A 26,641-nucleotide genomic window follows, 5' to 3' on the forward strand; every position below is an offset into this window, starting at 1 on the left:
TCCCCATATTATCAAGTGAAAACTTTCTTTCTAGTAAAAAACTGCTCAACTTGGTACTCATTATTGGTCAGAGGAAGAAAATAAGGAGTTATGAATATTCAATATCAAATATTTAAAATACACTCAGGTGATGCAGACAAAATGATAATTGCAGCTGCAAGTGACTTGAGTGGTAGCACATTCGGAAGTGCAAGCAGAAGTCCAGTCTCATGCTGTCAAGAGCCATGTAAATGAATGCAAAAAGAATGCAAACAAACATACGTTTTGAGGTTGTTGTTTTTTCCCCCTTTATCCCATTGCTTCAGCTGCAGTTTCATTTGCTAGCTCATAGCCACACACTTCCAGAGACTCAAGGGCCCAGGAGAGAAGGCTGTCACAGGATTGATTGATTTGATTTGATTTTTTGAGACAGAGTCTCATTCTGAGGCTCATACTGTGCAATGGCACAGTCTTGACTCACTGCAACCTCCGCCTCCCGGGTTCAAGCAATTCTCATGCCTCAGCCTCCCAAGTAGCTGGGATTACAGGCGTGTGTTACCACACCCAGCTAATTTTTGTATTTTTAGTAGAGACAGGGTGTCACCATATTAGCCAGGCTTGAACTCTCCACCTTAGGTAATCTGCCCGCCTCAGCCTCCCAAATTGCTGGGAATACAGGTGTGAGCCACTGCACCCGGCTTGTCCCAGGATTGAGCCAGGGACAAATCTCAGGCATTTATTGCTCCACTCGGTCCTTCACAGACTTACTCTAGCCCACCCCATCTCACTTAGGCAACTCTTTGACTAGTAAGTAATCATTCAAAAAATTGCCTTGCTTATGTATTTCATTTTTCTAAAGGTTATTTATATTCATTATGTTTCTTTAGCATTTTATTTTTAATTTACATTAGTATATATTTACTACACTGTGAAGAAAAAACATAGTTTGTATCTGATACTGTACTCTGCATGTTGCATTGAGGAATACCAACAAATTATGCGCTATACAACTAATGTTTTAAATGCTTTATATTATGCAGAAATTCTTTGTAGATTGTCACATATCCATACATTGTGCATTAGATATTAAATGCCTATAGGTGTCTAAGAGTATTTTAGCAAATTTAGGGAAACTGCTTGAGATTTTTGGATGAAATAGGAATACTTTATTATTTTTTCCATTTGAAATAATGGAAAGGGCTTCCACCATCTATAAATTTACTAGCCAACACATTTCTAGGAATGGATCAAATTCAGATAAAAGGAGATGTTTGTACTATCATAGGTGTGGTCTCTGACCAGATCAGTAACATGTAGAGGATAAGATTATAAACTTTGTTGTTGCCCAAACCCTGCTTTGTATTTTGTTCAGATGTCATCACTTGAAACATCTGACAGCTGGCTCGATTAGTGACTAGTTCTCAAGTCTCCAGCAAGAAATGCAGATAAAGTGTTTCACTCATCATTTGTTTTTGATGTTACTAATCAAGATCTATGCAGCTAATCCTTCCTTGTGCCCATTCCACACCTCCCAACACATAGCAACCACCTGATTTCTCTGGTTTTCTAGAGTGTTGTCTATACTCATTGCTTCTAATTCCTTTTCTCCCATTCTCCCTTAGACCCTCTTCAATCAGACTTTTGTGCCCTCCCATCACCTGTCAAACAATTCCTGTAAAAGTAAAAAATGGTCTCCATATTGCCAAATCTAATGGTCAGTTTTCACCTTATTCATGTATCAGCAGCTTGGATGGCATTGATTACTCCATCCTCTTTGGTATAGTTTCTTAACTTTGTTTTTGTGATACTTCTTTCTCTTTGTTGTACCTTCGTCTCTTTTGCTTTTCTTCTTTATGTTTCTCACTGTAAACATAGGCATGCTTTCAGTTTTTCAGCTACACTCATGTTCTCGTTCAGAGTTAGCTTTAAATACCACCCAGATGTCAATGACTCCCAAGAGTTGGGGGCTTTTCTTTCCTAACTCCCTACTCTGCCTCTTTACTTAGGTAATGAATAGATATTTCAAAGATAATATATTAAAAGCAAACTCCTAATTTTCCTTCTGAAACCTGCTGCTTGCACAGTCTTTCTCATCTCAATGAACCTCCATCCTTGCCATGACACAGGGAAAAATAGAACAACCTTTGATTCCTCTCCTTCTGTAGCATCCCTTTACCCTGTGTCTCTGCAAATACGGTGGAACAGAACTTCAAAGTATATCCAGAATTCAACAACATCCTGACACCTCCACCAACCACCCTGATCCAAGCCACCATCCCCTCTCACCTCACCTAGATTATTGAGACAGCCTTCTACTTGTTTTGCCTAACCCCTTCTGTCTTCTTCACAGCAGTGAGAATGACTGTCCTGTCACTCCTGCGCTCAACGCTTGGTGATGGTTTTCTGTCTCTTGCAGAGTAAATATCAGAGTCCTTGCAATGGGCTACAAGTCCTTACAAGATCTATTTCCTCATACCCTTCTTCTCTCTCACTGGTTGACTTTGCTCAGCCACTTGGGCTTCCTTATTGTTCCTTAAATTTCTTGAGCAACTTGCCACTTGAGGGTCTTTTCATTTTCTGTTTGTGCCTGTAAACTCTTCTGCCAGGAATCAACATTTCTCCTTCCCTCACTTTCTTTAGGTTTCTTCTCAAATGTCACCTATCCATGAAGTTTACTCTAATCACTGTGCTTAAAAAGGCAAATTCTCTTCCCCCTTCCCTCCTCTTTCAGATCCAATCTATCTCTCTTACTTTGCTTTATTTCTTTCCTGACATAATATGTGTTTATTTGTTTATTGCCTATTTCCCCACCAAAGTAGAATGTAAGCTACAGGAGGGCAGCAGTTTTGTCCATTTTGCTCGATACACACTCTAATTGCTTAGAACAGTGCTCAGCACTGTGAATATTTTTTTATTTTATTTTTTTATTATTATTATTCTTTAAGTTTTAGGGTACATGTGCACAACGTGCAGGTTTGTTACATATGTATACATGTGCCATGTTGGTGTGCTGCACCCACTAACTCGTCATTAAATGAATGAATGAAAGCATATGAAAACTAGGATTTTTTTGTATAAAATAAATTTGCATAATTCCCCCCACCCCCAATCCCAAACAGTCTCATTATATCACAGAAGCTTCCTAGAACAGTTCTTTAAGAGAGAAGGGTGGAGATGGACATTCTCAATTAAAAGGAGAAGAAACAAGGCCCAGTTTTGCTAGCCTGACCTGATCATGCTAATATTCACCAATCTAGGGATTTACTGTTGAAACTGGAACAAAAAATTTTTAGAATTACTGAAGTAAAACATTGGAAACTGAATGCAAAAATTTCAGGTGGAATGTATTGATTTTGTTTTCTTAGGATACTTTCTTTGGGGAACTGCCCTCTTCCTGCTTCACGTGGTTTTGATGTGTCTACCAATCACAGACTCCCTGCTCCCTGTTCACCAGGCAAAGCATGGGACTCAAGCCCAGCCAATGTGAATCTGAAGCAGAAACATTGGGTATCAAAGGTGTTTGGAGATGAGTCATTTCCAATGTCAGTGCCCCAAAGACAGTCCCCTAGTTCCTGCACTAGCATCCTTGGAGTGCTGTGGTTTGAGGCTTCATCTGTTACTCTCTTTCTTACTTCAAAACATTGAGCTTTCCCATTATTCTTTTGATAGGTTTTTGCTTAAGTTTAAAAGTCTGTTGCAGCCGGGCGCAGTGGCTCACGCCTGTAATCCTAGCACTTTGGGAGGCCGAGGCAAGTGGATCACCTGAGGTCAGGAGTTTGAGACCAGCCTGACCAACATGGTGAAATCCTGTCTCTACTAAAAATACAAAAATTAGCCAGGCATGGTGGCACACACCTGTAGTCCAAGCTACTCGGGAGGCTGAGGCAGGAGAATTGCTTGAATCTAGGAGGCAGAGGCTGCAGTGAGCTGAAATTGTGCCACTGCAATCCAGCCTGGGTCATAGAGTGAGACTCCATCTCAAAAAAAAAAAAAAAATCTGTTGCTTGCAACCAAATAATCTGATTCAATATATGTACTGTTTAAGGGATTAAGGTCCTCTAGCTCCAAGGTGTGAATATAACTTCTTTTGAGATAGACTGTATCCTGACGCAGATCTCAGAAATGAATGGGTGGAGCCTGTTTTAGGAAGTCTTCTCTGACTTCCTAAAGGTAAGGCTGTGTTGCTTTTGCCTGTCTCCAGCAGCCTAGTATATAGTAAGTGTTCAATAAAAAATAAAAAGCACATGTCTGAAAAGTAACTTAATTACATTTACTCTGACATTCCCTATTAAATATTTTTCCCCAGAGCAAAATGACTGCAAGAACCTGGGAAAATAATTGTATTTTTCAGTGACCTAATGCACTAAGCTTTGTATCATCTCCTCTCTGGATCTGCATAGCCAAATACTGATGTTCAAAAATTGTTTTCCTTAATAAGAGAGCTGGTGGCAGGAGGAGGAATAATGATTTTAATGACAGGTAAGGAAAAGAAAAAGGCTATGGTGCTTCTGAAATATGGATGACTCATAGATGCTTGGAAGCAGGACAAGGAAGAAGCAAATGCTATTTCTAATTCTGAAGACCTGGTATCTATTTTATTTATTTATTTATTTATTGATTGCCTCCTGATTATTTTGCCCAGAAGAGTAGTTAGTTGCTCAAAAGAACTTGGCAGATTCATTGCTGTGTCTATACATATGGCCCCTTGTTGGGGAGAAGTAGGAGAATGCTATCCACATGAAATGTGGGCTCCAGATGTACCAAAGACAGAGTTTCCCAGGGGAGAGACTCTGGTTGAAGCGAGTTAGGTAAGATTGTGCGGTGCAATCATTTGAAATTAAAACATATATATTTAACAAGAATCATGAAGAGGGAGAAAAAAGATTCATTCAGAGAACCTGGAATTTTCTCATTAACCAAGACATAGTGAAAGATCACACTTAAAAAAAGAAACAGAAGAGGAGATAATTTATTAACACAAAATCCAGGGAGACACTGCATGAGCCTAAGTGAGTAGTGCTCACACATTTGAATAAACAAGGATTTTGACAGCACTCTCTAACCTGGAAACTGCTTAGTGGCTCATCAACATGGTGCTGCCCATGTTGCTGCGAAGATGCTTCTCTCTCCTTGTTTCTTGGGATTCTTGAGCCCCCATCTCTTCTAAGCTTGGGCGACCATCTTTTAGGGTTGAAATGGTACTTAATTTGCCACATTAGCTCTGTTGTGCAGTTTTTTGAAAAATTTATTATTAAAACGACTCAGAAAAATATTTTTAAAGACTAAATGTGAGATTACCCATAATCCTTGTACTATAAAACAATTACTTTTAATTCTCCATTTTCTCTTCTGAACAATGACCATATGCACACATATTTTTCAGAGTTCTAAACGTAGGATATAACAAGTTTGCATTATGCTTTTAACAGAACTTATTTTCTAACATAATAAACTATTTTAATATTAATTTCTAAAAATATTATTTTCTAAATATTATTTTATTTATTAACTTTAGTGGCCTAATACTATCACCTATTGTTTTTGTTATAATTGACTTGACTACTCCCAAACTGTAGGTGTTTAATTTTTTAAATATTATAATTTATTGTATATACGACAAATATTGCTACAATAAAAATTTTGTGTATAGCAATTTTTTTTCTTTTTTTGAGATGGAGTTTCACTCTGTCTCCCAGGGCAGAATGTAGTGGAGCGATCTGGACTCACTGCAACCTCCGCCTTTCAGGTTCAAGTGATTCTCCTGCCTCAGCCTCCCAAGCAGCTGGGACTAAAGGCATGTGCCACCAGGCCTGGCTGATTTTTGTATTTTTTAGTAGAGATGGGGTTTCAGCATGTTGGCCAGGCTGGTCTTGAACTCCTGACCTCAAGTGATCCACCCACCTTGGCCTCCCAAAGTGCTGGGATTAAAGACATGAGCCACCGCGCCTGGCCATGTATAGCATTTTAAAATATTTTTATTTATTTGAGATATATATTGCAATGAGTGAGATTACCTGGTCAAAGGATACAACTGTTCTGATGACTTGTGATGTGTAAAATGACCCATAAAAAGGGTGGAAGCTGTTCCTAATGCCACCAAAGATACTGCAATGCCTAGAAGGCTTCTAATTTTGCCAATTCTGTTTTATAATTAATCATTTTTCCTGTTTTAAATATTGTAATTTGTATTTATTCAATTAGCAAGGCTATTTTTCCATGTTTGTTTTACCTATCTCCTTTTGTATGAATCATATGACTTTTTTGCATATTTATTTATGCATATCAGACACAGTGAGGCTTTTTGTTGAAAAACTGCTAACCCTTTTGCTAACATGTTGTTTCCCCTTTTTTATGTTTTCTTGTTATCTTTGTTTTATTTTGTTTTATTAGGGTTGAAATGGTACTTAATTTGCCACATTAGCTCTGTTGTGCAGTTTTTTGAAAAATTTATTATTAAAACGATTCAGAAAAATATTTTTAAAAACTAAATGTGAGATTACCCATAATCCTTGTACTATAAAACAATTACTTTCAATTCTCCATTTTCTCTTCTGAACAATGACCATATGCACACATATTTTTCAGAGTTCTAAACATAGGAGATAACAAAGATATATTTATCTTTGTTTTATTATATAAAAGTTTGAAATTTTACACAGCTATACTTATTTTGATTATTGTACATTTTTCTACTGTTTCAGGCATTAGAAAATATTGATTGTGGGAATAAATATTTTGTGTCCAGTGTTATATTTTTGAAAAATAGTGAACACTTCAGTCCGTTTCGAACTTCTGTGCCAAAGAGTGTAACTATGTTAATTTTTCTTCACTGAAACTCTTAATTTCATCTCAATATTTCAGAGACTCCTTAGTCAATAAAAGGCTACCTCCATATTAGAGTGACTTGCATTTCTTTGTAGTAATTTAGGTTTTTATTTAAAATCTTCAGATTTTTAAAATATTGGTAATTTTTAAAAAGCATTGTGAGGACAAACACCATGTAAAACCAGTAACAACAAAAGCAAACATTTGTATGTCAGAGTTAGCCTGTGAGTGGTCAGACTGTCTTCTGATCTACACAACTTTATTGCTGCTACGGTGACCTTTCAGTGTTATAATTTTTCATTATGAATCGGCTAATTCCTGACGATTCATGATTTACAGTTCACAGTCATTGGCTACGGGGGTAGGTATGGTAGTTCACACAACAGCAGAGGAGTCCAGTCTGATTCTCAGTCTAGTGGCCTTGTTCCTCTACCAAAATGACACTCTGTTTTTTTTTTTTTTGTTTTTTTTTTGAGATGTAGTCTCTCTCTGTCACCCAGGCTGGAGTGCAGTGGTGCGATCTCGGCTCACTGCAACCTCTGTCTCCCTGGCTCAAGCGATTCTTCTGCCTCAGCCTTCCGAGTAGCTGGGATTACAGGCACGTGCCACCACGCCCAGCTAATTTTTGTATTTTTAGTAGAGACGGGGTTTCACCATGTTAGCCAGGATGGTCTCGATCTCCTGACCTCGTGATCCGCCTGCCTCGGCCTCCCAAAGTGCTGGGATTACAGGCATGAGCCACCGTGCCTGGCCGACACTCTGTTTTTAAAAACATCCGAGCCTCCTCCTGTTCAAAGTATTCAAAATAGACATAACACCATAGCAGACTAACTACCTACTCTATCTCTTAACAGAGAGAATCAGTAGTATAAATGGAGAATGGAATTTGTAATTTTTTAAATAAAAAAATTGTTTTCATTTAAAAAATTCATACTGTTCCTCAGACAGTGGCTTAGGAATTTGTAATTAAAAATGTCTGGAAGATACTTTTTCCTTGAGAATGTTTCTAAACCATGATAGAATATACACCAAAGCTAAATTGAATTTGCTGAGGCCATATTTTTCTCTGTTTCAAAAAGAGTGTCTAGTGGTCTAGGGATTACAACATATGGTAGAGAGCAGACACAATCCATTAACATAGGATTCATAACAACATATTGTGACTGATCTCTATAGCCTCAGAGCATATTGGTTTGTGTTATCAGTTTAATCTAAATACTGTCACCTGTTTCTCAAGATGAGCCAAAGGTGGAACATGGTTTAAAACTGTCTTGTCTAACATCTGTTTCATTGCAATGCATAGAACCAAAGAGGTGGAGGCTGCTTGTTCTTTGACAAGCAGTTTACCTCTTTGGGCTTCAGTTTCATCATTTATGAAAACTGAGGCTTGATTACATGGTTAAGACTACAATAAATAATTTGTAACAGGTAGATATAGGAGCTATAAAAATAAGATAAATGCAGAGAGGTAGAAATAAAGCTCAGGATTTGGGGTCAGAAAGCCTGGTTCAAATCCACACTTTGCCACTTACCAGCTGGGTGACTTTGGAGAAGATGCTAGATCTCTACATGGCATCATCTGTAACGCTGAAATAACGGGACCAGACTCACAGTGTTGTTATGATGATTAAATGATATGTATAACAAAGGTTATATCAAAAGTTATGGGACAATTGCTCAATAAATGTTTATTATCATCATCCCAAGAAACTGTATAGAACTAGATTTGTTGGCAACTGGCAATTAACTGACAGGAAAAATAAAGCATTCTGATTTGGGAATAAATGTGATTCTTTTAACCCAAATATCCAGTTAGATCTTTCCAGTGCTAAATCCAGATACAGGCTCTCAGTTCAAGGTCATTGCCACAAAGCCTTAGGTAACTATCTTGAGTAGATTTATTGAACAATTAGCTTGTAAATTCCAGCCACTCCAGAAACTGAAATATATTTCCTCTCTTTGTTAAATGTAAGCATGTAATCCAATATGTTTTAAACCCTTGGTCATAATTTTAAAATTTCCATATTTTAATGTGCACATTGCAGGGTATATAAATAATGTCTCTCTTTAATGACAATAATGTCCTCCTGGCTAGCATGACATGTGCTCACTTTCTGCATATAAGGTTCTTCCACAAAAAGTTAAATAGGTTGGGCTGGAATGAGAGATTTTCTTTTAAAAATTCTCCAGTTCTAAAGTCAGAAAGTCTGTTGTCTCCTCTGCAAATGAAGGAGTGGGGAGGACCTTGAAATTGTTCCCATTGTTTTCTCTCTGGGCTTGGACATGGGCTGTACACAAATGTCCCATTAATTTTAGTGTGGGTGTAGCTAAGAACTAAGTAAGTGTTCAAAAGTAACCAGTAAGCCTCATGTCTCCTTTACATATTGATCTTGTAGAAGGGGAGGAAGGGGGAAGGGAAGGGAATTAGTTGAATGAAAGTGGAATTGTGCTCCAGGTGTGTTGCATGCCTTTTTGAATCCTCAGGATAACCCTGGGATGACTCCTCTTTTTAATTAGGTGGAAAGACACAGAGAGGCTAAGAAAATTATTCATGCTCACACAGCTAAAAAGAAGTGAGTGTGATAACAACCCAGTTGCAACTGAATCCAAACCCAGGTGTGTCTGAATCTTTGAACATTGCATAACCCTGATCACCACAGGGTTGGGAGCATTTATCACAATTTTTAGGGTTGAACAGGAATTGAAGGGGTAAGGATTTCTATTTTTGTGGTTTCTAAGTAATCTATTAAATACAAAAGTATATGGTAGGGTGCCTTGATAGATGGGTTCCCTACAAGTAATTACATTTGTGGACTTTTTTTTTTTTCTATTTTTGGTCAAGACCAGTTGCCAGCGTATTCCAAATAAAATAGCAGTAAATCTCCTTGAAACAGATCTTCCATGTCCTGAAAAAAGTTACCTGAGTGGTATCCCTTGGCTAAGCAAGTGTAGGGAGAATATGTTTCATTGTTCTGCTGTTTTGAGAGCCTTAAGCGTCTTATATGGAAAGTGGTTCTCTGTGAGAAAGAGGATTGGTGTGGAGCCACAGATGCTGGGACAAGTCCTAGCCCTGCTCTTCTGCGGACAGTTCGTGGTCTGAGAACTGACAATAGTATGTGGGACGTCAGGGAGCTGGTAACATTTGGGGTACAGGCAGTGATGTATTTACTGGTAAACCGATTCTCCAAAACAAAACAAGAACAACTAAAAGCTTTTGTTCTTTTCTCACCATGGCTGATCTAAAGCTACCAACATGACATAAATGAGCGGGAAGAGACACATGCATTCTTGATCTGTCCCAGAACCACAGGCTGCAGCTCACCCAATGGTGGAGATCTATTAGGGTGTGAGGACTTCTGCGCTGAATGTTCCACTAGGGAAAAGGCTTTCTGGAATGAGAGAGCTCTCAGCTTCTCTGCTAGGCTCCAGATCTGATTTTCAAAATCAGCATAGCTAGTGTAGCCAGCATCCACCTCTGCTGTGGAGACACAATTGTCAGTCTCTGCATCTCTGAGCAACAGACATAATGCCACTTCGGCATCCTAGGGAGATTCCACTGCAGCTTGACTCTTTACTGCCTCTCCCTCCATGGGACAACTAACTAAATGTCCCATTCTCTCCACCTGGGGGTAGGGACCAGTGTCGGAGGTGAGAGCACTTTCTGGGAGAACACTTTCCTTGCCCTATTTAGCTGGAGGTCCCCTTCATTGAACTTAATCCTGGTGTGGGCTGCCAACCCTGGAAACCCACTGCCAATGAGGATGACGGCTGAGCTGGGCACTTAGTCCAGGCTTAGCATGCCCTATAAGAGCCCTGAAGCTAGTTTCTGTTCAGGAGCTGGAGCAATGAGTCAGGAGGAGGCCAAATGAACTCCTACCCCTCAAACATGCACAGAGATTTCTGGATACATTGTGGGGAATGGGGCTGCAATCTGCCGAAGGAAAAGATGGGATTCTGTCCCCCAAGAAAAGTGATTAGAAGATGCCCAGCAAAGACAAATATATTTGTCCCTGTTGCTACAACAGGAAGTTAACAATCTGGCAAGATATCTGAACACAAGCAAATGAAAACAGTTCACTTAACACCCATGCAAATTATAAATTTCCTCCCACATACAAAATGATGAGAAGTAACAGCAAACATGTATGTTTTCTTATTTTTGAACTTTTAAAGTTCTAGTTTGGTCTTTGAATCAGAACAAAGTAAAAGATGTTTATAAAAGCCATTTCCTTTTCTTTCCCCACTATGCTCATTTGACTTGCTCTTCCCCCTATAGGGTACCCTGAGTCATTCAGAGAAGGAGAATTAATAGCACTGAGTTGGTGATGAAGCTCCTGTTAGGACATATGGCTTCACAAAAAGAAATACTTCCAGATAAGTCAGAGAGACAGCTGGACGTCTTGAGCAAATCTTGAAAGAGATAGGGAAGAAAGCAGAAGTTGTTGGGTAGTGCTTGTAAGAAAAAGGCTCACACGATGAGGACCAGCTTCTTGTGGATCTCCAGGTCTCTGACCACAGCACTGAATTCCTCAAAGGATATCTTCCCATCGCCATCCTTGTCCAGGATGATGATGGTTTTGTCGACCAGCTGCTGGAGCTGCCAGTCCGTTAGGTTGTTGCCCACCATCATCTTCAGCACCTGGAAGAGCTCCCCGTTGGAAATATAGCCATCTTTATCCATGTCGTAAATGCTGAACGCAAACCTCAACTTCTGCTCCTCGTCGCCCTTGACGCTGAACTGGGAGGTCCCCAGGATGAATTCCTTGAAGTCCACTTCTCCATCACCGTCGGTGTCGAAGACGTCGATCACTCTCCGCACCAACGGGTTGTGGCGCAGTTCCGGCAGGGACATGAACTCCTCCACGCTCAGAGACCCTGATTTGTCCAAGTCCAACTTCTTAAACCTCCTGCCCAGCCTTTTAATTTCATCATTGTCAAAGTGGGAGCACATCTCCGCCGGGTAACTGGCCTCGTTTCCCATTGTGGACATCTGGCAACGGCCACGGCTCACAGGGTCGGAGGAGGGAGCAGGGGCGGTGGGCTCGGGCGGGGCGCGTGCCCGGACGGTTGGGCCGTGGGGTGGGGGTAGAGGGCTCTCGGGGGCCCTGGTCGAGCAAAAGGGCAGAGGAGCGGAGGGAGGGGCGGCAGGTCAGAGAGGGAGCGGAGAGAGGAGGGAAAGAAGGAGGGAAAAGGGGGCGGAAGGGGAGGTGGGTGCTGTCTGGGCAGGGGTATAGGGGAGGAGAGAATGGAGCCTGGGGGTGCCCGGGAGAGGCAGAGGTGGAAAGCTGGGCTGCCCCTTCTCTTTTTCCTTCTCTCAAACTCCTTGTACCTTTCCATGATAACCCCAATTCCCCTGGCAATTATTTTATCTACTTATTTCCTTTTATTTTTCCTCTGAGAAAGTAAACCCCAAAGGAGAAGGGGTCGCATCTGTATTATTCGCTGCAGTATCCCAGAAGCACAGTGCTTCACAGGCAGTATGTGCTTAATAAATATACGCCGAATGACTGAACTGCAACCAAGGACACTGTATACTTGCTTTACAGACCTAGTGTAAGGACGAAACAAGGTGCTTCTTACAAGCACCACCCAAGCACCACCATCAAGGCATTGATATAGTATGTTTTCCACGATTCCCTGGGAGGGGAAGCCGGGATTGACATCCTTCTGTACCTTTTTCAGGACATAGGATTCAGAGTGTTTGTGAGAGACCAGGCAGATACCACGCAGAATTTCTTACATGGATCACCTACAGGCACTAACATATTCCCGAGGAATATAAACGATGCTGAATTCAGGGCGTTTTTCAAGATGACACAGGTCTCAAGAACACAACCTCCGTTACTCTGTTCCCTCGAATCCATCACCTCATGCCCAAGTCACATCTTTGTTGTTGGTGCCTGGTGGCTATTCTGCAGAATACCTTGGAGGAACGTCTACAATGTGCCCAAAGAAGCCTTTTGTGTGTGCTGAGAGTGACAGTAGCCTCTGGATGATCTCACTTTTCTCCTTTTGTTTCAACTAGATTTGTTCTTTCTGTTGAAGAGTAATCTCACATGCTCCCTCCTATTCCTTCTTCCTTTAGGAGCACATCAATTACTCCAAATGCATAAGAAACAAATGTGGTTCAAGAGCAAACAGTTCAAAGGGTCTTGGGGGAACCTCAGGCCACTAAATCAAACTGAAAGAGGCAAACACTCCTTCGCTTTAAAAAATGTTGGCAAGTTCTGTGTTCTATAGTTCAGGCAAAATATCAGTCTAAAGATAACCATGCTGGAATTAGCAAAACTAAGCCACTGATCACCTTTTCATTAGGTCTGGCCATTTTACTTTCCTCTATAAACAAATGTTAATCCATGGATATGTTTTAAAGCTGATTATGGGCATTACACAAATGAAACCCCCTTTCCCAATTAGACTGTTATATTGGAATGTGTTTTATTTTACTTATTTGCTTGCATTTCAGTTATTCAGAGAAATGAGCATGGTACAGTTTGCATATAAACCTATTGAATTTGCAATATTAAGGATACCACCTTAAATTATATTACAAGATGCCTAAAATCAGTGTTGGTCTCTAAATGATACCAACCACTATAGCCTGTGTTCTTTCTAAAGCACAAAGACCTTTCTGGACTCTCTGGGGGAAATATCCAGGCCCTGCAGGTGCAGTTCTGAAAAAATCAGAAACCTCAGGGGCAAGGACAGAACTCTATCTTTTGGGCATGCAGTGGGGCTGGGAGCCTCTAGAACTGTGTTATTTCTCTCATCTTGTGACTTTGACCACAGTGTAGTCCAGTTTCTTGGCTGCAAGTAAAAGAATCTACCTCTAAGAAGCTTAGCACAAAAGATAATTTGTTGGAAGAATCTCACATAATCTAAAGAAGAGCTGAATGATTCAGTCTTAGGAAGGGTGAGGATACTCTGGGTTTAAGGAAAAATTGGAACCAATGCCTCAGGACCAGTTATGTAATTTGCAGTGTCCTTTGTTTGAAAATGATTGAGAGCTTCAAGATGTCCACAGCAGAACATTAAACCAAGTATAGGACCTTATGAGACTGCATGGGCCACATGCCCATGAAGCTGACCCTGCAAGGAGTTGGGCCCGTAGACCTCTCCGTGCCTTTCACCTCTGCTTCTCTTTCCTTCACTCTCTCCTATGATAAAGCAATTCTTCCACATTGCAGAGGACACAACCACTGACAGATTCCAAGTTAAGACTTTGGGGATAACTTTTCCCTGTTCTAGTTAGATGCCCACAAATCCCAGGAACAGGCTCTGATTGGTCTCACTTGGGTTGAGTTCCCACCTATGAGCCATCAGACATGGCTTATAACATATGGGAGCTTCCATTTGAACCTCATGGATGGAGCTGGTCAGGGGGAATTGGGGGCTGCGTAGGAAGAGCAGGTACCAAAAGAAGCACATGCTCTTCCTTATAAGAACAGGGTAATGCTGAGCAGACAGAACAACAGATGGGCATTAGACAGGTCCATTAGTGCTGACTCTATAGGAGAGAGGAAGCGTTTTGAACTCCCTTCAGTTTTGCCAACTGAATAGGCCACAGATCTTGTTGCTATAGCTACAGGCCTCCACTAGCTCATTCATTACTGCCAGGTCCATCTTATTATTTGCTAAAAAATCCCTTCACCTCTGTGTAGATAGAATTAGTATCTCACTTGCAGACACTCTTGTGTTTACAAACTGTGGGTTACAACACATTAGTGAGTGATGAAGTTGGTTTAGTGAGTTACAAACAACATCAAAAAAATAGAACAGCAGATAATTGAAGAGAAAATATAATCAGTAAGGGGAAGTACTATTACTTCATAAAGTTGTTTATAAAGTTGTAAAAAGTTTCATAAAGTTGTAAAACTAAATATAGTATATATATGATAAAGGAATACCAGGTCATTCTGGGTTTGCAATATGACATATTTTCTTGGATTATGGTAAAAAATAAAGACAGTCTGACATATACTATAGAATGTAGTGTTTTGATATCTTATGTTATAGGCTCATGAGCCATGAGAATAATTCAACAGCAAAAACATTTTCATAATGGTTGATTCTCTGTGAGATCTGTATGTGGGGATAAAGTAGATGAATCTTGAAATAATAATCTATAGCAGTGCTGTCTAATTATATATGTACTTTTAAATTTTTAGTAACATTAAAAAGCAAAAAAGTGAATTTTAATAATATATTTATATTAACCCAATATATCCAAAGTGTTACCATTTCAACATGTAATCAATATTATCATTTATGAATGAGTTGTTTTACACTTTTTTGTACTGTATTTTATATTTACAGCATGTCAATTAGAGCTCATAACATTCCCAGTGCTTAGTAACTACATGTGGCCATCATAGTGGACAGCACAGATCTAGACAGTTTAATGGAAAAGGAAAGATTTAGAGGCTAAAATATTTGATGGTTGAATTATTAGCCCAATTGACTGAATTAATTAGGTTAAAAAGAGGTATTATTAGGTATTATTAATTAGGTATTATATTATAAGGTAGAAAGGATTCAAAATGGGACAACCCAACATCAAATCTTAACGGTCCACTTAGTAGCAGTAAGACCTTGGACAAGTTGCTTGACATTAGTTTTCCCATATGAAAAATGGGGCTAATAATACATATTTTGTACATTTTTGTGAGTATTAAAGCTAATGTTAGTCAATATAATGTCATTATCATTATTGCTACTATTACTAATTTTATTGTTACTTAACCCTGCTAGTACAGATGAAGTCTTAAAGGATACCAGCCTGCCCTGGAAATTTAAGTGTACATATAGCCATTTAACAACACTCCTCATGTATTGGTTACAGTATGCCACAGGTTGCTCACACACTATACCAGTGTAAAAGTTGGCTCCTCCAGTTCAAAACTCTTTGAGGGCTGATTACAGACCTTCCATTGCAGACTTGAGAAACGCAGTAACCAACATCACTGGCCCATCAGGCACTCTTTTGGATTCTTCACTGACATTCTCCTGAGTAATTCCTTGATAGTCATTTAGAAAGGAGCTCTCAGTGTGAAAACTCTTAGTCAGCTGTATTTCCCTATGTGAGTGTGTGGTTAGGAGGCAGGAAAGGGTAATGGAGAGAGCATAGGAGGTAAATAGTTGGTTCCAGCCTCAGCTTTTTACCTTATTAGCTGTGAGCCTTTGAGTGAAGCCATTGCTGTACCAGCCTCAACATCCTCATCTGTGAAATGGTAATAATACTTACACATGCTGTATCTACTGATGTGTTATTGTAAGAGTCAGATGAGGTAGCGTATATAGAAATGTTATGTAAGAGGTGAAATCTTGTCACAGGAATATTGAATGGCTACACAGACAGTATTGGGAAGATGGTACCATTTCACTGAAATAATTCAGGTGTACAAGCAGAACCATTCTACTCTGTGCTATAGAGGATGTAACATTATGCTAGATCTGGAGTTTTAGTCAATGTGAAGTTGAGTTCCCATTGTTCTACATTTCATAAACTATGTAGTTCAGCATTATTATGGGACTCAACACCATTGTTTTGATTTTCTCTGTAAATGATTCTTAGTAATTTCCATGGAAAACACTATTTGTTACTTTTCTGTTCATCACTGTGGATTGATGTGGACTGTAGGACATTCACTGAAGCAAGTAAATTAAACGGGTTGACTAACTGTTTTGGAAGAAACCAGGAGCCTTGATGGCACCTCTATTTCAGCGTGTCATTTTTTTCCCTCAAAAGTTTTCAGATAAAGAAATATGAGTAGGTCACACGTAAAAATAACTGACATTGGAAAATCAAACCAACGGAAATGGAAATGAGACCTGAGGTTCATATAAGGCTTCATTTTTCAAGCCAGTCAGAAGACCAGGTCACACAGCTGTTCTAGAAGCTATGCAGGTGGTCCTTGACATTTGGTTGGAAGCTCTCACCTTTCTGTAGCATTGCTGGTCACCATATTTAATATCTAAGTGTACTGACGTTAGCCACAGTTTAGACTGTGGAACCACATAGCCCGAGTTTAAACTGTTTCTGAGCATCAGGTTTGTCATCTGTTTGGTTTTCTTTTGTAATACTGAGATGGTGTTTAATGAATTTTGGCATGTATGGTTTTAAATCAAAGTTTTGCTATTTAAACACTTTGTGATCTTGGGCAGAGTTATTTATCTGAATCTTTTCACTCATCTGTAAAACAAGGATGATGATTACTAACTCATAGCATCACTTTGAGGATTAAATGAGATAGATTATAAGAAGTATGCTCAATGCCTATCACATAGTAGGTACAGGAATGGTACAGATTATAATTATTACCTACTTTAGGCTTGCCTAAAAACTCAAATAGACTGTATGCATACATGCACACAGATATACTCAGCTATTTATTTGTTTTCTCAACAAATAATTATTGAGGATCTACTATGTGAGAAGAATATAATACTGACCTAAAGTGGATACTTTTCTTGTTGTCTCTGTTCTCCTGGAGCTTACAGTTTTGATAGGAAGATGGACATTAACCAAATTATCACGTCCATAGATGTAAAGGAGCACCTGCCTTGAGTGTTACAGATGAGAAGTACATGGTGCCTGGAGAGTTTGGACAACAGGAAACTTTTATTGGGGAAATGATGATTGATTTACAATCTCAAGAAGCAGAAGAAGTTAACTAGATGTTCTGGGAAGGAATGAGTGTTCCAGGTAGAAGAAACTCCATGTGCAAAGAGGCCCTAGGGCAGGAGGAACAAAATAAGTAGGAGGAACTGAAAGAATGCCAGTGTGACTGGATAGGGAGGTCAAGGGAGAGCATGGTATTGGACGAAGTGATAAGATGGTTTGACCATTCCCCATACACTGAAGAAAAGACAACATTTACTCAATTATTCTTTATAGGGCATCACTTATTCAATCATGTTTTAACATGTAAAGCATTGGGACATTCAGAGATGGTGTTTGCTCAGAAAGCTTACTGATCAGTGAGTGAATTGAGGCATTAAAGAGTTATAATTAATAATACAAGATGGACAACAAAACATGTCATCAGAGAGGTAAGGGAAACGAACTATAAGAACTCAGAGAATTGAGAAATTACTTCTTGCTGGGAACAATAGAGGAAGACTTTTTTTCTTTTTTCAAGAAGTATTTGATCCTGAGGGAGAAAAGGGAACAAGTGCCATAATCACAGAAGTGGGAAAGAGTGCAGGTGTAGATATTAGCAAGTTGCTTATAATGGCTGAAGTACTTGAGCAAAGTAGCAGAAGATGAGCTAGACAGAACCAGATGAAGCTGGGTTTTGAACGTTTGGCTAAGACATTTAGTTTCTACCCAGTAGGGAAAGCACAAGTTTTATCAAAAGAACAACTAAATCACAATTATTTTTGTAGAGATTAATCTGGCATTGTGGGTAGATTGAACAGGACAAGAGACCAGTATCTGGGAGAGCAGCTAGGAAACAATGACAACTACAAATGCTTGTCTAGAAGAGCCTGAGCTGGGATGCAAGAGGCACTAGAAGTAAAATGTGGAGCGTATTAATAATTTTGCAAGAGCTGTTGTAATGAAGCAGCACAAACAGGGTGGCTTAAACAACAGAAATTTATTGTCCCCTAGTTCTGGAGGCTAGAGGTCTGAAATCAAGGAGTTGGCAGGGTCATGCTCCCTTTGAAACCTGTAGGACAACCCTTGCTTGCCTCCTCCTAGCTCCTGGTGGTTTGTGGTCATCTTTGGCCTTCCTGACTCGCAGATGCATAAATCCAGTCTCTGCCTTCATCATCACACGGTGCTCTCCCTGAGTGTCTCTGTCTTTGTGTGGTAGATGGCTTCTTATAAGGATACCAGTCATACTGGATTCGGGGTTCACTCTTGCTGCAATATGACTGCATCTCAGCTCAACCAATCATGTCTGCAATGACCCTATTTCCAAACCAGAACACATTCTGAGGTATTGAGAATTAGGACCTCAGAACCTCAATATCTTTTTTGGGGGACACAATCCAACCCATAACACTAGGCTGAAGTCTTATTGGATAGAAGGACAGAGGGAAGGAGCTCAGAGGAGGCCCCAAATGTGCGTGCATTGGCTTCCCCGGCCAGCTAGCCCTAAGCTTTCATGTTGCAGGAAGCCACCTATATTGTGTGAGAAGAGGGGCATCTCCATAAAGGCTCCAGGGCTCTCTCATGATGTCGCCTTCTCATCCAACACATCCTGAAATTCTACCAACTCCCACAGCCGCATGGGGAGGAATTGTCCTCAGATACCCTGGAGGAAATGTCAGGGCAATTTCTCACAATTTTAGACTTGGTTTTTGCCTTTTGTGAGAAAGAAAAAAGATGGCTTTTGCAGTATTTTGTAACAACTCGCATCAAGAGCCACTAGATGGCAATCTTCACACATTTCCATGCTTACTCTGCTTTCTTCAAGCCCAAATCCTCAGAGCACAGAGGCAACTCCTCTGCGTAGGGAATAGAGATGAGTGAGGAGTCCCATTTCCTGTGATCCCCCACAGACTTTAGTGCATGGTAGTCTAAAAAAATGGAAGGAAGACTGTCTCTCACAATAGTCCTAATCAGTTTGAGCACCGTTCATACCTTTTAGTTGCATAGTAAACAGCATTTCATAAATATTCATGAGTTTGCTGAATTTAACCAGGGGAAAAGCAAGAACTCTTAACAGTATGTGGTCTTGGGTGTAATTTATGCCCAAGTATCTCTGGCATATAAAAGAGGGGACTCTTATTCCGAGAGATCTGTTTACTTGGTCATTAGCAAGGGTGAAGGAGACACTTGCTGAAATTAGTTTTCCTTCTCTCAGAATCCAAACTTGTGTTATTTATAGTAGCCAGAAATCAACAGAGAAGCAGCCCTAATCTTGTGATGATATGGAGGGAGGGGAAAACAAGACTAGAGAATTGTAGGTCTTGGGCCTGTTCACACAGGAGCCTAACTTCGAAATACAATTGACTACATGCAAAGACTAAGTTACCATTTTTTCTGTAAAGATCTGTTTTAAGTGCAGCCTAATGGTTTGTATAAAGCATCTTCACGTTTTCCCACTCATACTTAGACACTGAGCTAGAGGAAAGAAAGAAAACAACACTACAAAAGTTAGTTAAACCAGCACTGTGAAAAGTAGAAAGTTCCAGAATCATGCATTTCTCATTTTGCAATAAAAAATTATTTGGTTCTATAACATACATAAGCAATACATAAAAGAGTGTTTATCTCGGAGTTAGAAGGTGCTTGTAATGATAAGATGCTCCTGCTTTTTTCGAGATGGGACCAAGACGGGCCTAAGAGGGTGGGTGCACCAACTGTAATTTCTTGTCTATGCTTATTATTCACCAAATATATATATTTTTTCTGCGTGCATGGTTCTATAATCAGGGAAGGAGGAGAGAACATTTGTCAAGCCAGGTGTTCACCATAAACGATCTCATTAAATATATTTCACACTTTCAGGCAGGCCCTATTATTATTCCTGGGTTTGGAGGAAGATCTGAAGTTTTGGAAGTTGCACAGCTTGCACAGACACACAGTGGTGGAGCTGGGAGTCAAGTCCTGGTATGTTGCTTCCAGAGCTGAAATTATTCTGTATTCTAGACTGCCTTCCATATAAGACTAGAAAAGATGTCCCTGCCTTTGAGGAGGTAGTAGGAAAGCTACAAGGCTGAGCACAGGAAAAGTAAAGGCCTATAATTTACTTGTGGGTCCACCTGTGACTGCATAACAAGCGGGCCAAAGAAATCAGCCACCTGTAATTTTAGAATTCCTGGGGAAGGAGCACTACTATTAAGAGGGCATATAATTCTGTCAATCCAGTATGATTGGGTGCAGTGTCTTTGAAAGGCAAGGCCAAATTGCATTGCTTACAATTTCATGCCTCAGTGTTTTACTCTGGTTTTGCCTGGAGGCTTCTTCCGCTACAGGGGTTACCTCCTCCAGGAAGCCTGCTTTGATTTCTTCTAGCTCTTCCATGTGTGAATTATGGCCTTGTTTGTGTCACAGCTTACCTTATATCTTCATCTATTGCTGCCCCTGTGGTGGTGTGGAATTGGGTTTTTTTCACAAGTCTCTCTTGAGCTCCTATGAGCTCTCTGCTTGTGAGCTCTGCATTCATCTCTGCATTGGCTGCACCCAGCATGGGACATGGTACGTGGGAATTCAACACATCTTTGCTAATGGATGGATGGGAAAAAGGAAGAGAAAGAAAGAAAAGGAAGGAAGGAAGGGAAGGAGGGAGAAAGAGAGAAAGAAAGAAAGGGAAGGAATGAAGGAAAGGAAGGAAAATAAAGACAGGGAAGAAAAGGGAAAGAAAGACAGGAAGAAAGGAAGCAAAAGAAAGAACGAATCAATCTGGAAATTGTTCTTGTAGCAAGACACATGAAGATGAGGTCTTTCTCAGACTGGCTTCCCTTTCTTCAGGCCCAATTTTACTCCATGTCATAAAAGAATACACGTACAACTTTGTGCTTCTTCGGGTTTTCAGAACACACTACCTGGATAGGTTCCATCTGACCTTATGCTTGGCTTAAATATTAAACTTAATTACTTAGGCTATGCTAAGGAAAGCACTCAGCTGTCAAGGTGGCTCTTGATATACACGAGTTTTCAATTTAAAGCAATCTACAGTCATTAACTCTCCTTGCCTCCCCATAACTTTCATCAGGTTGAATAGCAGACGGTGACATTTTAAATGGAAAAGAGAAGGGGTAGGAATGAGAAAGGGGCAGGAGGGTGTTGAGATGTGGGCTAGCTGTCAAGAGCAGAAAATACTGCATTAAAACTGCCCTCCCCCACTGCCCTAACCATTCCCTTTGAGTTTTTAATATGAATTAAAGATAAACTGGTCAGAAAAAACCAACTGGCATTGAAGGTTCTCAATGTGACTTGTGGGATTCCCTTTGGCTTTCAATGTATAGTTGACTAACCCTTCCCTTTCCCCTTCCAAGAAGTTAACAGAGGAAAGAATGGATCTGCTGTGAGAGAACTCCATTTTCTCAATAAATATTCATAGGTAAACACATATTAATATATCATATATGCATTTTGGTGGTCCTTGGGAATCAAGTCTGGGTCCCTGGCCAGGGATGGGCAGCCCAGGCTGGAGGCCGGTCAGTCCACTGTCCTCCTCTGCACCCCGGGATCCATATCTTCAATTAGTTAGGCCAGGAATCCTCTTAAACAATCCTACTTGAGAATCACAGCGTCTCTTTGCTGGCCATGGTACATGGTCCTTTATTTTAAGGCAAAGAAACAAGTTTAGAGAAGTGAAGTGATTTGTCAAAGGTCATGGAACTGGTTCGCAGCAGTGTCAGGACAAATATGATTAACACTATCCATTCAGCACCTACTATGTGTCAGGCACTTTGATGTATGTTATCTCTCTATTCTTTATACCAAGCCAGAAACATAAAATATCTCAGTTTTGCAGTGTAGGGAAGTCAGGGAGGTTAAGCAATTTGTGTTCATGACATTTTAATGTGAATGTTTTGATACCATGGTTATTTTTACTTTTGCACCTATACCATGCTCCTTAAAAACAAACCATTTAAACTTCCATTTTTAAAACTACCTCATAACGAGGTTAATAGACATCTTCACTCCATCCGTGCCCTATGGATCCATCTTTTAGTGGGTGAAGGTAAAGGGAGGATAGGAAAGCTCAAGAATGGACTGAAGGTCAGATGGAGGCTGGTGGTTTCAGGAATAGGGTGAGGCAAAAGATGGGGAAAGTTCAGATATGGGGCACTGTTTCCTGCTGCGCACTTCCCCTGATAATAAAATCACTGGAGAGTTGAATGATTTACTTTTGGACTGTTTCAAAATATGCTTCTCCTTTTCCCTATCCCATGCAATCAAGGTCTCTGGGTTCCAAGGTTAGAGTTTTCACTCTAATGTTTGGTTTCTCGCTTAGTATGTATTTGTTTCCCTCAGTACTTAATAACAACAGAGGAGATCCCTGGATTCAGCAAGAAAATCTTGTAACAATCAAGTAAGATATGCATTAAACTGAGGCTCAGAGAGGTTAGGTAATTTTCTCAAGGACATAGAGCTGCCTCCTCATAGTGATGGGAGAGCCAGGGTGGTCTGACTCCCAAGACCAAGGTCATTTAAATGGACTTGATTGTACTTCTCTCTCCTTCCCAACAAGTGTGCAAAGGCATGGTCTCTTTCCCTGCAGGCTGGACCCCTGTCTGGAGGTGCAGAGGCTGCACACTCTCAGCTGGTTGGGTTGCAGCCACTTTTCTGTGGCTGACCCCATCCCACATTCATCTGCCATGAGGGACGGTGCTGGACATTCTTCTGCCCTTCCAGATCTACTCTCCACCTTTCTTCCTCCTGCTTTGTGCCGTGGGAAGTGGACCTCTCCGCACCATATTGACAGGCTCCCTTGACTTGAGGTAGAAGATGCAAGGGTAGGAGGAGACCAAACTCAGGTATTTATTCCCTGGGTGTCTTCCAGGCAGGTCGCTGTGGGATGGCTGTACCCCTGGTCAAATGGCCATGGCTCTTAGAAAGCCCTCTCCCGTTTCTCCCTGGGTTCTAGAAATGGCTCTCTTAATTCTTCTCTTTGAACCTAGATGTGTTAATGGCTCCCTCACTTCACCTGCCCTGGGAGACTGTAGTATCTTCACTGGTTTCCTTAAATCATACTTTTGCAAACAGTTTCTTTAAAATTCTCCTTTGATCATTGGAGTGTTCTATCTGCTTCCCACCAAGACCACTGTTTCCTCTTTCTTCCTGACTAGTTCCATTTGGTAAAAAAGTGCATTATTCAAACTATTATTTAAAGGAGGCTTGCAAAAAGCAAGAAGTTATCATCTGGATATGTTAGTAATCCCTTGAAGAATTTTAGAGGTTGCTAAACTGTGGTCTGCTGCCTTGCTTTCCTGGTTTGCGAATAAGCGATGTCATAAAACTCTTGCTCTGGAGCTCTTAAATTCACTTGGGGAGTGGAAAACAATTACGTTTTTTTTTTTTTGTCTGCTGAATCAAAAGAAAACGAAGGAAATTTACACCCTGCCATATGTTTTCCCTGATGGCACTGATTGACAATGAGTCCACTGTGGGCAGAGGCACAGGTGTGCAGGGAGGACTGTGGGGAAACATCTGAGGTCAATTTAAAATTCCTCTTCGAAAATTGCCAGAGTCTGGTCAGCAGAATTGGACCTGCAATTTCCTAAGTGACTCTGGGGAGCAGATAAAGCCCTGGAATTCAAGAAAAAAAAGTGAGTTTATCTTCCAGAGAAACTGCGGCTAGATAGCTCTGGGGCTGCAAAGAGATGGAAGGTGAATAGGTCAAGGTTCTCACATTGGGCCAAGTACTAATGTCCAACTGCCAGAAATGGGGGAAAAAGGCACCTAGTAATTTTATTACTAGGTGACCATATAATTTGTTATCTAAACTAGAATTTTTTTCAGAGTGAAAGAAAGTGTTTAATTGCTCTACAGCAACAGACTTACACACGAACTATAACTAGCAAAATGGTATGTAAGATAAAAAGTAAACCGAAGAATGGAATCCTCAGGGGTCGGGGCACCTGTTGGGAGGGGAACCACCGGAGTATTTACTTGGTTCTTCCGCACTGTGCCTTGCACTCTACCCCCCGAGCAGGGAGAAGGAGCAGGGCCGTGTGTATGAGACCATCATTTTATTTACTCCACACAAGAGCCACTGATGAGATGAAGAAGCTAAAGCTGAGCTGAATTAAGGCACTCGCCAAAGGTAAGTTGGTGGTTGAAGTAGGCTTCAAGGATGGCTTGTCTGACTTCAAAGCTAATCCTGGTTCCCCACACTAACAGAGCCCGGCAGTGTATGACATTTGAGGCAAAAGGGATGGCAAGCGAAGCATTATTAAGTATGCTTTCTCCTTCTGACCTTTTCTGGGAGAAAGTTGAGAAAAAAATAGCAGTTGGAGACTTAATGTATTGAGCAATGGGAAATCCAGCAGGCAGAGGGTCTTTGTGCAGAGGAGACCAAGCTCAGTCAATGAACTGAAGATTGGTTTTATGTTCTATCTGTAGGTTCTGTAAGGACAATCCTGAAATTCTGTCTTAGGTTGTTCAAAACAAAAATGTCACACAAGAATACGCATTGCTGTTTAAATGTACCCAGGTAAGCATCATTACAAAATAGTTTCCTATTCCATAGACCAAGATACACCATACAGCTGACCACCATCCCTGAGGAAGAAGAGCTCTGTGTGTGTGTGTGGCCCTCGATCTCTACACACACTGATGTTACCAGAACTCTGTTATTTCTGTCTCTGAAGTTCCAGTAAGGGCACAACTTTCCTCCATTCTTCTCATTCCTAGTTCTCTTTCAAATTTAGCTGACCTGGAATGTGGGCCCAACGTTGCCTTGACAAGCACAACTTGATCCTGATATTAGCCTCTTATTCAATGCTTCCAGCTGACTATATCTAGAATTTCCTAACTGCCATTCCTCTGAATTTGGCCTGTTAAAAACTGCAATGGAAAAAATTTTGCTGTATTTTAGATGCATCATCTCAACAGTTTACGGCTTTCACTGATACTTGTTTTTCAAAACATCTTTTTCTTGGTCTATACTTAATTTGATTTTGTTTGAAATTGCTGATAAATCCATATAGCCCTGTAACATATATGGTGAAACCTCATAATCCTTAAGAACATGGGTAACTTTGTGGTTATCATATGTAGGAATATGCTCAATATTTGAAAAGCACTATCGAACTTCATTTTTACCACAATCCTATAAAGTATATATGACTATCTCCCCAGTTTGTAGAAGCTGAGCCTCAGAATGCTCAAATAATATGTCCTGTTATCACAGTTGGTAGAGCTGGGATTCAAATATAGAACTGTCTTCAAAGCCCATGTTTCTAACCATTATACTATACTGTATAGAATACTGAATATTTGTATTTTAGGATAATATTAAGGGAAGCCAGAATCACTGTATCAAAGCTGGGAGGACTTGCTTTGCAGACGATTAAATCAAAATACCTCATTGTGCAGACGGCTAGTGGTAGGTGGGATGAGAGAAGAAGCAGATTTCAAAGTCTGCAGAGTGAGAGTAGAAGTGGTTGGATGCTTATTCAACATGTATTCTTCTGTCTCCTCCTTCCTAAGGGAATCCTGTTTTTGTTTAGGCCTTCACACTTCGTGATTTGACCCTGTGTTTCAAGGGAGGCTGTGCAATTGCCAATGCTAGGGGATGAGTCATGATTGGCCTAATCCATCATGGCAAGCCCATTCCCTCACCAATGATAGGCTTAGACATAGGCAGAAGATATAATTTTGGCCAATGAAATATGAGGAAATCTAATGGAGGATTTCTGGTAATATTTCTTTACTTTAAAAAGAGCCATAGAAAGGCACCTGAAGATATCCTAATGTAGGCAGAGGAAGAATTAGTACTTCTATTATTTACTATTCACCATGCTGTGCTTCCATAAATGACCTCTTATTCTTAGAACAAAATGGGATGGCAGGTTTTATCATACCTATTCATAGATGAGGAAACTCAGACTTAAGAGCAGTTAAGTAATTCAGCTGTTAATTGATAGAGACAGGATTCAAATCCAGAAATGTATGGCTTCAAATGTATCTTGTTTTAGGTTAGTTACTTTTACTTTGGAATAAATTTGACATAGGTTTATGTTAATAATTGTGTTGGTAAGTCTCCAATAGTGTGTTCCCTTCTGTGTGTCCAGGTAGAGTTAGGTTCTGAGTCTGCAGAGCTGTCTGTCCTCCTCTACCTAGGAATCATATGGTCCTTCCAGCTGAAGTCTTGGTCAGATGATCCTCTGAAATGACAACAGCCTAGAGGCTTGCATGTGATCAGGGAGG

At 40.3% G+C, this 26,641-nt stretch overlaps 2 protein-coding genes across 3 annotated transcripts in view; both read right to left on the bottom strand.

The window, feature by feature from the left end:
• Positions 1-26,641, bottom strand: part of GRIN3A (glutamate ionotropic receptor NMDA type subunit 3A) — a 181,875-nt gene that overhangs the window by 26,500 nt on the left and 128,734 nt on the right. The gene's annotated exons all lie outside the window — the stretch shown is intronic.
• On the bottom strand, positions 10,949-11,946 carry PPP3R2 (protein phosphatase 3 regulatory subunit B, beta). The gene has a single exon (XM_054502139.2). The coding sequence runs from the start codon at positions 11,792-11,794 to the stop codon at positions 11,273-11,275; it is 522 nt and encodes a 173-aa protein (XP_054358114.1). The 5' UTR covers positions 11,795-11,946; the 3' UTR covers positions 10,949-11,272.

This window comes from Pongo pygmaeus, chromosome 13, assembly GCF_028885625.2.
Source record: "Pongo pygmaeus isolate AG05252 chromosome 13, NHGRI_mPonPyg2-v2.0_pri, whole genome shotgun sequence".
In the NCBI taxonomy this organism is placed as follows: Eukaryota; Metazoa; Chordata; class Mammalia; order Primates; family Hominidae; genus Pongo; species Pongo pygmaeus.

What these genes read in the sequence shown, in the direction of transcription:
- PPP3R2 (XM_054502139.2), bottom strand. Translation starts at nt 11,794, where the DNA reads ATGTCCACAATGGGAAACGAGGCCAGTTACCCGGCGGAGATGTGCTCC.